Source organism: Siphateles boraxobius, unplaced genomic scaffold, assembly GCF_051911475.1.
Source record: "Siphateles boraxobius isolate OS27281-9 unplaced genomic scaffold, OSU_SipBor_1 8, whole genome shotgun sequence".
NCBI lineage: Eukaryota > Metazoa > Chordata > Actinopteri > Cypriniformes > Leuciscidae > Siphateles > Siphateles boraxobius.
Window position 1 is genome coordinate 7,268,365 of NW_027509208.1, and position 13,174 is coordinate 7,281,538.

At 34.1% G+C, this 13,174-nt stretch overlaps 1 protein-coding gene across 2 annotated transcripts; it reads left to right on the forward strand.

The window, feature by feature from the left end:
- Nucleotides 1-781: 781 nt before the first annotated feature.
- Nucleotides 782-12,832, forward strand: rab15 (RAB15, member RAS oncogene family). 2 transcript variants are annotated; one of them, XM_077219721.1, is made up of 8 exons: nucleotides 1,274-1,397; nucleotides 2,555-2,591; nucleotides 9,539-9,599; nucleotides 9,680-9,740; nucleotides 9,869-9,946; nucleotides 10,350-10,439; nucleotides 10,559-10,624; nucleotides 10,806-11,026. In XM_077219721.1, exons 3-8 carry the CDS (start codon nucleotides 9,553-9,555, stop codon nucleotides 10,962-10,964), a joined length of 501 nt encoding a protein of 166 aa, XP_077075836.1. In that variant the 5' UTR covers nucleotides 1,274-1,397; nucleotides 2,555-2,591; nucleotides 9,539-9,552; the 3' UTR covers nucleotides 10,965-11,026. The 2 variants fall into 2 exon arrangements, with proteins under 2 accessions (XP_077075835.1, XP_077075836.1); XM_077219720.1 differs by lacking the exon at nucleotides 2,555-2,591 and having other exon boundaries at nucleotides 782-1,397; nucleotides 10,806-12,832.
- Nucleotides 12,833-13,174: the final 342 nt, after the last annotated feature.

Consider the following 13,174-nt stretch of genomic DNA (forward strand, 5'->3'; position numbering starts at 1 on the left):
ACGCATCACGCCATACCTAACGTCTTTGCGTGACTTCAATTTATTCTTATTTGTATTTATCATTAATAGGCTATAATTGTTTAAGGCATGTCTATTTATAATTGTATTTGTTTTATTTTTAAATGTTTTTATTCGTTTATTGCCAATGAACGAGTGTTTTTTCATGAGTGTTTATATTTACCATGTAAAGTTTTGTAGATTGTCCTGAATGAGTGTACAGTACCATTTTGTTCCTTTTTTTTTGTGGAAATTTTGTTTTTTTTTAAATCATTGTTTGGCATATTATATGCCCAAACCGTTGAAAGTAATACATATGCACATATTGCTAATTATTGACCATGATTCAGCTCATATACAAACAGGAATTTAGAGTCCTATATATAACTTATATTTACACAATACCAAAATTAATTTACATCTTCTGGCTGAAAACAAGTTTGCACGTTTTAATAAAATTCTACATATAAGCCAACTCTATGTCGAATGTGTCTAAAAAATAGAGTCTAGTTTCGAAAACTATTTAGGTAATATACTAATTAGTAAATGTACTATTTACTATTTATTATATAGTATGCGAATTCGGACTGAGCCATGGTTATCGGTTAAAGTGACTCAAGAATGACTGGTTGTTGATTCATTCCGAATCGTGAACGAATTGTTCATTCCTGTTTTGTGAACTGATTCAGTTGATTCATCTAAAAAGAATCGACTCTAAAGAACTATGAGGTCATACATCGAGCATCGCTAATTATAACAAGCCGTTGTCCCCATGTAGATTTACTCCTTTGACGTGGTCAATATATTTTTGGCTGTCAACAGAAAAACGGATTCACTATGAATTTATGACGGTCTGAAATGCTTATATTCCAGATTGAATGTTATATCTCAATTTTATATTATTTATTTTAGGTTGTAAACTATTAGGCTAAATGTATTTTATGAACGCAGTCTTAGTATATACAAATTTAATCTAGGTAAATTTACTTATCAGTATCAAAAGCATGATGCTGTGTGTGTGCCTGTTATCTCCACCCATTTCCTGAGGTGTGAAGGATGTCGGTGAAACGTACAGAGAGCATAGCTACTGTAGCCCACCGCACCCACCACAGACAGCAGCGTTACTGACTGATTTCTGCTTACATCGACTAGCCTACTGCTTTATCTACACAGTCATTCGGCACGGACCGGTCGATTGAAAGCGAGAAGATGATACTTTGAAGAGGGTGGACATGGAAACCCGACGCTGAGTTCCTTTAATTTTGACCAAGACACCATGGCCAAACAGTATGATGTGCTGTTTAGACTCCTGCTTCTCGGAGACTCCGGTGTCGGCAAAACCTGTTTATTATGCAGATTCACGGACAATGAATTTCATCCCTCTCACATTTCCACCATCGGTAAGAGTGTTACTTTCATGCATTCGTTGAAAGAGTTGCAGAACAAACAACACATACCGATAAGAAAACCCATGCAGCGCAGGGCCATTATAGTCTATGAGCCGTGACAAGAATGGGTTGAGAATTACACCACATAGTGAGATGCATTTACACAACCTTTTCTAGTTCTTTCTTAAATGCTTGAATGTATGTGTGTGTGTGTGTGTGTGTGTGTGTGTGTGTGTGTGTGTGTGTGTGTGTGTGTGTGGTCTTAAAATGTTGCATATTTACACTGCTGTCACAAACCTATAGCCTAGTGTTTGCTTTAGATTGTCTAATAGAAATTCACTAAATCTAAATTAATATAAAATCATACGTAGGTTGCATGAATGGCAGTGAAGAGACAGAAAGTGCAGGTGTATGTAATTGCATATAATAGATTGATGCATAAATGTGTCCTGTCAGCCATTCCAACTCACACTGTTTTATGGAAGTACTTCGTATTGATATGAAATGGAAATTTAACTCAGGTTTAACTCAATTGTAAGTATTTATCTCGTTTGTGTGAAATATGTAAAGTTTTTTATTGGAATCTCTAACGCCATTTTCTCTGAAAGGATTATTTTATTTGTAAAGGATAATTTTATGTAGGGATCATTTTTTATTTTAGTTGATTGGATTTTATGAAAAACAAAATTTGGTTTTAAAAAGGTATTTTATAAACCTTAAACAGTGAGTGCTTGGTTTAGTAGAACATTTTCCCCAGCGTGCTGAAGTTACATCCTGACAACAGCTTATTTGAACAGCTTATTACTATAGTTTCCAGAAGTACATAATTTTATATTTTTCTCATATACATTTCTAATATGCATAAAGTGAAATTGTCATTAGAATGCCCATTAATTTGACCTCAAACCCATTATGAATACATTTTAATCTAACATATTTTTCTCATTCATGCAAACTAATAAGTGATTTTTATAGTGTAGTATGTCTTTCCAAACCTTTATGACTTTCTTTTTGCTACCATGGAAACCGTGGAAGTAGTTATCTTGCAAAAAATGCTCTCTTCCATACATTGAATGTGAATGATGACCGCAATTATCCCTATACAATTTCATTGTATGGAAAAGAGTAGCTTGGACAGTTTGCTAAATATCTAATTTTGTGTTCCACAGAGGGAAGAAAGTCATATGGGTTTGGAATGACATGAGGGTGAGTAGATGATGACTGAACTGTTATTTTTGTGTGAACTGCCCCTTTAAGAGTTGTCTTACATCTTGTCTTGACAGGTGTTTGCTTCAGTATTGTTATGGACATTTGAGTGTAACAGATTTAAAAAAAAAAGAAAAAGTGTAGGGGTATACTTAATTCTATGCAATTTTTTTTTATTTTATTCCAACTTTAAGAGCATAGGGAGCCTAAGTCCCTCCCCTTCCGGTGGACCACCATGGGACCTTATTTCGGAAAAATATTGTATGGTAGTCAATGGCGAGAGACAACAAATATTTGGATCCCGTTTGAATTGTGCCCTGAATTACACATATGATGTTTGTCAATTTAAAAGATACATTTTAAAGTCAAGAAAGTCGCAGTTTGATGTAAAACTGTTGAGGTATAAGACTGTGAAAATACGTAATTACAAAGACTACAAACCTAAAAGGCGCGCATGTGACGTCTTACCTTTTCTCTCAATGAATGAAGCTAACTTTACTGAAGCTAACGTCTGTCATTTTTTCTATAGTCTAAGGCCCTGTCCACACGGAGACGCATTTAGTAGTATACGTACAAATTTTTTTATCGGATCAGGGTTTCGTCCAGATAGATCCGGCGTTTTGGGAGACTGAAACCGCTATTTTTTGAAACCGGGTCCCAGGGTGGATAAATCTGAAAACGACACCCTTGGGTCTTCGTGTGTACGGCCAATCCGTATATTTTGTGAAACGATGATGCCATCACCCCGCGTGTCGACTAGTCAGACGCGCTTAATCAGTAACAACAACTCCGACTACTTGCTTGAGTTCATGCTTCAGAAGCTACTGAGCCTCTTTTATTTCTTTATTTATTATTTAGGCCTACTTTAATGTATTTTTTATTTTATTTCTTTATATTTCTTTCTTATGCTATGATGCTTGTATTTTGTCTGATTAAGACATTTCGTATTTTGTAGGGATGGGCATTTCAAGCAAAAATAATATTCGACGGGAATTATTTTATTATTATTCAAAAAAGGCACCTCTGCCCCTCATGCTCACCGGTGACACGGCGTTCGCTCCGACATTAAATTTCTCTGTAGGCTACTGTAGGCCTACATGTTAGCCATTAAAGAAAAATTTGTTTCATATTTATGTTTAAATATTATGTTATTTTTTTCCATTTCATATAGGCCTATGTTGATTATATGAAAAGTGAACAGCGTGAGTAGTAAGATGCGCAATATCGAGACACATCATTTTGACCACTTCATTAAGTTTTGTTTTGTATAAAGCCTTTCTTTAAAGTGAATTTCGTTTTGTATAAATTGTATCTTAATTTTAATCAATGTTTCATCAAACAATTTCCTGGATTTAATAAATAAGAAGCAAATATAGCAGACAATAGCCCATAATCAGGACATTGAGGCGCCGACGCGATATAACTTGCATCGCACGTGAACTGGAGCTTGTCTCATAAATGAACAGAAACTCAGAAATATATCTAAGCTTGAAATGTCTACTTTTAAACAAAACAATTCAAAACGAAAAGAAACAGACAACTCTAATAATCCGTATATATGAAGTGCGCATTTCTCTCTATAGGCACCTTCACCTACTGCGAAGGTGGCGAGTCAGCATCGTCACAGAAAACACTAGTTTATTAATAAACAATTAAAATGTCTCCTTGCTATATTTGAAACATTCATAATGATTAGGCTATTTGCCGGTTCTTTGTGGCAAGCTTTATGCGTCTGCTAACTAATCGAATATCGTGACTCATCCCTATTTTGTACGCGGCCATTTATGGTTTTTCATATTGTTCAATAAAGTTCTTGGTAAAAAAGAAAAGAAGCTACTGTTCCTAATATTATTGTATGCAGCGCGAAAGGTTTATGCGCAAGTCTTCTTCTCTGTATTTAGTGTATCTGTGTCAGAAATACAGCGCCTCATACTGGTCTGGCATGTATACTACATCGGTTTGAGTCGGTTTCAGTGGTTTCGTGTGTATGCAGATATTTCTTGAGACGGCGCCGTGTTTACGGAATTTTTTTTTAGAACGAGGAAAAAAAAGATCGGATAGGGAAAGCTCTGGCTTCGTGTTGACGTGGCCTAACGTTATAATCATAACGTTACGCCGTCATGCCTGTGTGTTTTGTACCAGACTGCACACACACGAGAGTGGTGACGTACATAGTGCGAGACGAGAGATGTAGTTAATTGAGTGATTTTCACATAAAACTAAACGTTACTCTTCTGTTTTATGACAAACTGTGACTTTCTTGACTTTCATAATTATCTTTTAAATTGACAAACATCATATGTGTAATTCAGGGCACAGTTCAGATGGAATAAAAAGATAAGTTGTCTCTCGCCATTGACTACCATAAAAATTTTTTCCGAAATAAGGTCCCATGAGCCGGAAGCAGAGGGGAGGGACTTGGGCTCTCTATTGGATCATCATTGCCACGTTTAAAAGGATAGTTCGTCCAAAAATGAAAATATTATCATCATACTTTGAATTCTACAAAAGATGTGAGGATGAGTAAACGATGACAGAATTCACATTTTTATGTGAACTATTCATTTTAATGAAGCATTTGAGGTGCTGAACCCATACCAACATTTTTATCCCTCAATTAAATCCCATGCTTCATTAGATGCGGAGTGAATGTCAGGCTGTTATTTTGCAAAGGTTCAGGGTATGCTCTGTTGTGTAGCTCTCTCAGTGGTTCCAAGGGAGCAGAAAATATCAAGTGGCTTAATCTTGAAATTAGACATAATATTCATAACACCCTCCTATTCCTGATGATGATATCGCCCCAATCAATAAGGAATCAGAAGCCCTGACTCATTCCTGCAGCCTGCTGTCTGTCCCGCTAGAGTTTATTTAATATTCTGGGATTGATCTCTTTTTGTTAAGTAGTGATGTGATACAGAACAATCTTTAACTGCTGGATAAAAGCTTTGGTCTGACTGGTCCTGAGAGATGGCTGGCTCCCGCCCTAAAACATGGTTCAATAAGCACTAGTCCGCAAGGCTATGACCCATATATATTATGGTACTCGGCTGTCAAGGATCTTACGCGCTGTACTGGAATATTATTCACGGTGGAAGAGATGTCTGTGTGGTCTGAAAGTTAATTTGAAGCATTAGCTAATACAGTGGATAGCATAAGTGAACACATCCATGCTAAAGTTGACTAAAAAGAAGAATAAAAAAATCATCTTTTGGAAATTGATCTTAATGCCTTAATTTAAAAAATGAGGAAAAATCCAACTTTTTTTTCCAATCCAACCAATTTTCTTTGTGAATGAATAATGTATCATAAATAAATAAACGTTCTTCCTTAAAATACAGGTTGCATAAGTCAAGACACCAATATGTTAAATTCCCATAGAGGCAGGCAGATTTTTATTTTTAAAGGCCAGTTATTTCATGTATCCAGGATACTATGCATCATGATAAAGCTCCCTTGGCCTTTGGAATTAAAAAAGCCCCACATCATCACATTCCCTTCTCCATACCTAGAGATCGGCATGGTGTTATTTAAGTCAGCCTAATAGCTGGTATGATTTGCATTGAGAGATGATCTTATGGAAAGTGCCCCATGCCGATCTCTAGGTATGGAGAAGGGAATGTGATGATGTGGGGCTTTTTTAATTCCAAAGGCCAAGGGAACTTTATCAGGATGCATAGTATCCTGGATCCATGAAACAACAGGCCTTTAAAAATAAAAATCTGCCTGCCTCTATGGGAATTTAACATATTGGTGTCTTGACTTATGCAACCTGTATTTTAAGGAAGAACATTTATTTATTTACGATACATTATTCATTCACAAAGTAAATTGGTGTCCTTAAAGGTTGGATTTTTCCTCTTTTTTTAAATTAAGGGATTAAGATCAATTTCCAAAAAATGTTTTTTTTATTCCTCTTTTTAGTCAACTTTAGCATGGGTGTGTTCACTTATTCTAGGCACTGTAGTTCTTAACAGTTATATATTTGCCTTGAGGCAACATGCTGTTATTTTGAATTGTTCTTGCTACAGAAAGCAGCTGTTGATTGATTAGCTTGATGAAAAACAAAACGAGGTATGAGTTTCATTTCTATTTCATTGGTTCCTCTAGTCAATTGTTTGCGATGCTGTCAGCACTAGAGAAATTGGACTTGTTTAAATTTGTACGTGCTAATCACCATAGCATATCTGTCTGTTGTCTTGTTCAAATCATTTCCATTTCCAATTAGCCACGGTCTCAGAAGGAATGTGTCAAAGAGATGATTTAATTGTTACAGCTCTGGCACATTATGACAAGTTTAATACTCATTACCATCTGTCGAATGGCCATTAGATTGAACTGAAGGTCTGCTTTAGTTGTCTTGATTTTTCTGGTGTTCAGAAACCTAATAGTATAAAATATGTGAGAGTACTTCACTACAATACTTAAGTATTACTATGGGGAATCTGTACTTTACTTGAGTCCTGTTAAAACTGCTGAATACTTGTATTTTTACTCAGTAACATTTAAAAGGTAAAAAAGAATAATTTTTACTCTATTACAATTTCATGTAGACTTAAAAGTGCAACTTAAATCTAAAATATTTAAAATTATAAATATTATCCTGAAGTGACTTTGAGCTATTGTAATATGATTTTATAAAAAACTATCACTGTAGATTGATGAATTTGAGTTGTTAACACGGTTCATGACTAGTCTTGACTATTACACTTTATTCAAATGTTAAACCACTGTTAAATCATCTGCTGAAAATTTTAGCTGACAACATTCAGGTAACAGGTTTCAGGATATTGGTTTACTTTAATAAATTGTGATTTTTGACAGGTTTCATCACAAAGTTTTTGCATCAAAAATACTAAAATGAGAAAATCTCTACTGCTTCTTGTTTTCAAAAGCTTAGAAAACTTTTAAGTTCTTAAGTACAATAAAACATGGATACTTTAAAAACGTAGGGACTAATTGAGTAAAATTTTTGCCGTGTCATTCTGATGCAAACTCTATCAAAAGAGTACATAATGTTAAACAACATTACACTTTAAACCTAATAAATAAATATTACATGATTAACAATGGTTAAACGATTACAAAATGTATGTTTTGCACCTGAAGTTGTTATGTATCGATATACCGACAAATAGACCACGCATCGTGATTCAACATGGCCGCTCCCATGAGTGGACCCGCTCTCTGTAAAACAACACATCTTGTAATAGGCTACTGATAGAACTGCCGTCTTCATCTCATGCTAGTGCATAATTTTTTACATTTTCCAGATAAAATACTAATCATTTCTTAGTTTTATGTTAATATTTAAGAAGAATTACAGTTACCTTGAGGTGAGGCAAAATTGTTGGTTTGGTTTCTCTTTTATTTTTGTAGTATTTCACAGCGGTGTAGTTGTCGTTTCACTGCCTGTAAATCTGAATGAGTGGAAGGTAGAGGCCGCTGTTTCATTATTTTCCTTTGCCCCAGGCCCACCAAATTTAGTGGCTGTAGTGCTGACCTTTCTATGTCCCTATTTGACAGCTCAGGGCACTAACACGACTTTTTTTACTGCGGTTTGATAAAGCAGAGGCTATTAAGGTCTGCAGATGGCATTAAACTGCATTCAAAATGGCTTTATACTCATGTCTTATTTTAGTATTTCTTGTACTTGCTTTTTCTTGTGCATGGCCTGCCATCTGGTTCCAGGCATTGCATTGAATCCTTTGAAATTGAAACAAACTCGTAGCTAAAATCATGTTAGAAATGAAGACCTCTATACAAGATATCTTAGTTGTCTATCCAACAAAGAAAGGAATTAATTGGTCCTTTTTTATTCACACTGCAGTCAGGGCACGTTAAAAATAGAAGAGACACTCAACTACTGTTGTTTTGGAGTCATAAATGTTCTTGAGAGTGGAAACAACTATTCCAGAAGCTGGAAGGTCTTGCAGTGGACTTTGACAGATACTCGATTACTGCGTTTTTGCAGTTATTGCTGTTTTCTTAGAATTCTCAGCTTTACAAGAGGGGTGTTTTCTTTCAGGGCTCAAGATCTTGTTATTATTTTACAAGAGCCCATCATTCATGTTCACTTCATTTGTGTCTAAATAAATTGGATAAAATATAAAACTTTTCATTTTAATGAAGGGAATAATATTAAGGAGTTTATATCACAATCTCATTGAACAGAGGGATACATTATAAATCATTCCACTATACTTTCATTTGAGCAGAAGTTGCCATTTTTGCTTCTAACAAGAAGTAACTTTAACCTTGTAAATCATTATTAGGAGATAATAAGAAATATTCAAGGTTGTCATTCATTATGTTTTAAATGTTTCAAACAAAACTATTTTTTTTAAGAATAATTATTATTTTTAATGTTTTAAAAGTATTTTATATCCTTGTATCTCTAATATCACTTTACTTTATTTTAGCCGTTTTAATATCCCTTATAATATTACACTGACAAAAGCCAGTTCTTGAATGACACCTTCCTACAGGAAGTGAGATCATATTTGTGAGAAAACAATAGCACAGGAAGTATTAGCAATAGATTTGATTCATATTTTTTTTCTGTTTTGTAGAATTTGTCTTGTCAACTGTTTGATAAAATTACAGAAATCTGAAAAAAAAAAAAATCTAAATGTCAAATATCAATAAGACAACACCCCCATGTAAGCTGAATACTTATTTCAACTCTTAGTTCTGTCCTGTACATTTTCTTGCCATTGATGTCATGGGCCTAAATAAATATCTTAAATGCTAAGTATATTTCTAAAAAACAAACCCACCAACAAAAGGAACAGTCTCTCTTGTGGTTGTCACCATTTCTGCTTATTCTTCATTCACTCAACTCTGATTTGAATGGTTCAGCATAATTAATGGTTGCATGAGAGCATTGATTGAGTGCTCATTTTATTTTAAAATGTTTGAAATCATTATGAAATGTTTTCCTTTTCCAGGTGTTGATTTCAAAATGAAGACCTTAGAAATAGATGGCATTAAAGTACGAATACAAATATGGTATGTTTTATTTTTCTCTAATATAATATAACCGTATTTGATCAATTGATTTAGCTAATCAGATGTCTCTGTGTCTGCAGGGACACAGCAGGTCAGGAGAGATATCAAACCATCACTAAGCAGTACTACAGAAGAGCACAGGTGACCTTCACACATCCACGAAGACATCTCACTACTCATATTGGGACCTACTGAATGATTCAGATCTAATAGAGATGTCCATTGTGTGATAATTGACTGATAACCGCAGATTGATTCTGTATCAACAGGGTATTTTTCTGGTGTATGACATCACAAGCGAGCGCTCATTCCAGCACATCATGAAGTGGGCCAGTGATGTAGATGAGGTGAGGCTTTGGAGTTTAAAGCATATCTTATTTATTTATAGATTTATTTATTTTTTATTACTAATATTTTTCATACCTGTTTTGCCTTTTTTCATGTTACAATATATCATCATCTGAAATAAAACACTGAAATATGGCTTTGAATCTCAGATTTTAATTGTGAGTTTTGGACCCAACTGTATGATTTATATTTAAAAACATTGCCACCATCCCACAAGAGTGCAAAAGAAAACAGGATGAATAGTCACAATACACAAACTGTACTAAACCAATACTGGTAATTGATCTTACTCAAACCTGTGCACTCCTGTTATATGAGTTCTATGTCTCATATCATATGTATCTGTTTCTGCTCTGCTCCGTTCATCTGCTTCTGCTTCATCTCTCTTCTGGTTCTGTCCAGTACGCCCCTGAGAAGGTGCAGAAGATACTTGTTGGGAACAAGTCTGATGAAGAACAGAAGAGACAAGTAGCTACAGAACAGGGAGATAAGGTAAATAAATAATACTTCCTCACTGGATCTTTCATTCATACTGCCATTTATTCCACATTTACTCATTTGTGAGATCTTCAAAACCTCTTCAAACATCTTAATCATCTTTTTTGCTCCAGCTTGCCAAGGCTTATGGAATGGACTTTTTTGAGACAAGTGCCTTTACCAACCACAACATTACAGAGGTACAATGCTGGCCGCATGCATTTTTCTTTTCAGTATTTCTGTATTTGATCGGTTTTGTTCTTTTTTTTAGATATTTGAAGAAGGCATAAACAAGTTGTTCATGCAACCATCTGATCATTTTGTTTGCATATTTTTATTGTCTGCAGCTATTTAGGGTTAACATTTGTCCTTCTATTACAGTCTTTCACCCGATTGGCTGAATTAGTCTTACAAGCCAATAAGAAGGATCTTGATTTGTTGGGAGGATCCATGAATGAGGAGTTAAATCTGGCTGTTTTGGAAGAGCAGGAAGGATTGTTTAATGGTAGAGACAACACCAATAAGTCCTGCTGGTGCTGAGGACATGAAGTGACATTTTTCAGTTGATTTCCATATTTATGTTGCATTTACATTTTTGAATATTTTTTCAGTTTAAAAAAGGCGATCAAAAGGGCACTTCAGTAACAGTCACTCTTAAGTTATCTTATATATATATATATATATATATATATATATATAAGAACAGGTTTATTTAAGTGTGAGGAAGCCTTGACAAGATGCTTTATTTATCATGGTTTTGTGGCTGAAACATCCATGTTAACATGTAATATTCATTCATTTGTTATGCTATGGGACTTCATGTGAATATTTCCAGATCTGGCTTTCTATAAAATTCTTTAAAGCCTTGAATGCACCTACTTGACCTTCATTGAATGCTCTTTCAAGGTAATACATTTATTCCTGAGTGATGAATTGATGAAGCTAGAGTTTCTCATGTCAGTGTAACAATATAAGCTTCCTTTCTGTAAAAACATTGTCACTAAACTTGCTGCTTACCAGTTCTGGTCCACTGTGATTGCAAATGAATGCAAGGGATTTTATCTCATTAATCTGAGGTTATTGTACTAACATATTATCATTTACTGTGGTATTTATACCAATATTAAATCAAGCTCTTTTTGTTATTAATAATCACTATTTAGCTGATTAGAATAGTTGGAATGTTTCAACTTTTACTCTATAAAGGATTCTTGAAAAGTTTAACTTTTATCACAGCACACCAAACAATATTTTTTATCTCACCCATCCAAACTTGTATGAAATGTATCCAGAATGAACTGTTGTGATTCCCAATGCAATGAAATGGGTTGTATTGCTAATGATTCAATGTATATATTACACTATTGAAGCATTTATATGTTCTAGTGGTATTGTACTAATGTTGATTTAAACGAACTCTTGAATAATGCTGATATGTTTACCTGTGCTATCTGAGAACTTAGATTAGAGAATTAGAGAAATTTAAATACGTATGTGGTTATTTATTAAACTGTAATGTTGTGATTCTGTTTACGGGGGTCAAATATTTACGAATAAACATTTAATTATGAAAAGTTTTTGTTTATTGAAATTGTGGTACTAAATTACATTGGATATATAGACAGAATAATTGTGTGATTTCAGGATTTTGGAGATCTTAACAAATCTCCGTAAGTGCAACACAACAAGTCAACACTAGGAGGCAGTTGTGCAAAGCTAAAATCCATGAACGGAAATGTTGTTGCTCATGATGAAACCATAGGTTAAACAAACGGGGGGGACAACTGGTTATAAGAATGTGTTTGTGGTTTTATGTAATTGCTCATAACTATCCTTCAGCAGTTGTAAAGTATTGATAATGAAGTCATTTATTTTGCCCAATTTTATCAAGGTCATTATGTTTTCTTTTAGAACCGATATATATGTATGCGGTGTTAAGTGTCCTTCAAAAATACTTTGAAACAAAATATTCTGCTTGTACATCTTTGTAGCAAAGTAGATCTCTCCATACGCAGCTGGGTGAAGTCTGGACAGAGAGAGCACTGATTTAATTAGCAAATGTCATGCCATGTGCTCATGTTTGTAAGCAAGTCACGCACATGTATATGGATACAATTGCAAATATATTACAAAATAAAAAAATCTCAAATGTAAACAAATAACTACATTCCCTATAAAATACTTTCTTCTGTATGAAAACAAAAGATGATGTATTGGTAACATTAGTTAATCACATTAGTAAGTTAAAAACAATGAAAAATATTTTTGAAATGTTTTACTAATAGATTATTAAAATTAAAGTTGTAATTTTTTATATTATTTAATATTACCTGAGCTAACAAACTAACAATGAAAATTTGTATTTTTATTGATGATCAAAACGATTAATAAATAGGCTACAGCAAAAATGAATTGGTCATTGTTAATTAATGCATTAACTAAAGTCAAAGACCGGCTTGTTACCAATTTATGTTGTCTGTACTGTATCTTCTATTGTATTATAAGAAAGAAAGTCTTACAGGTTCAGAACAACATGGGGGTAAATAATGATATGCAGAATTTTCAATACATCACATGCATACATATCTATTCACAAAACGAGAGGATTTCTTCATTAATAATGTTGGAGTGCTGAGTCTGTTTTTTGCACACACATACACATGTATATGTGTATATACCTAGCTCTGGTACTTGCCATTTATACAATGTGCACTGTGTGCAGAGGACGCATTTGTAAGGCTATTTAGTAA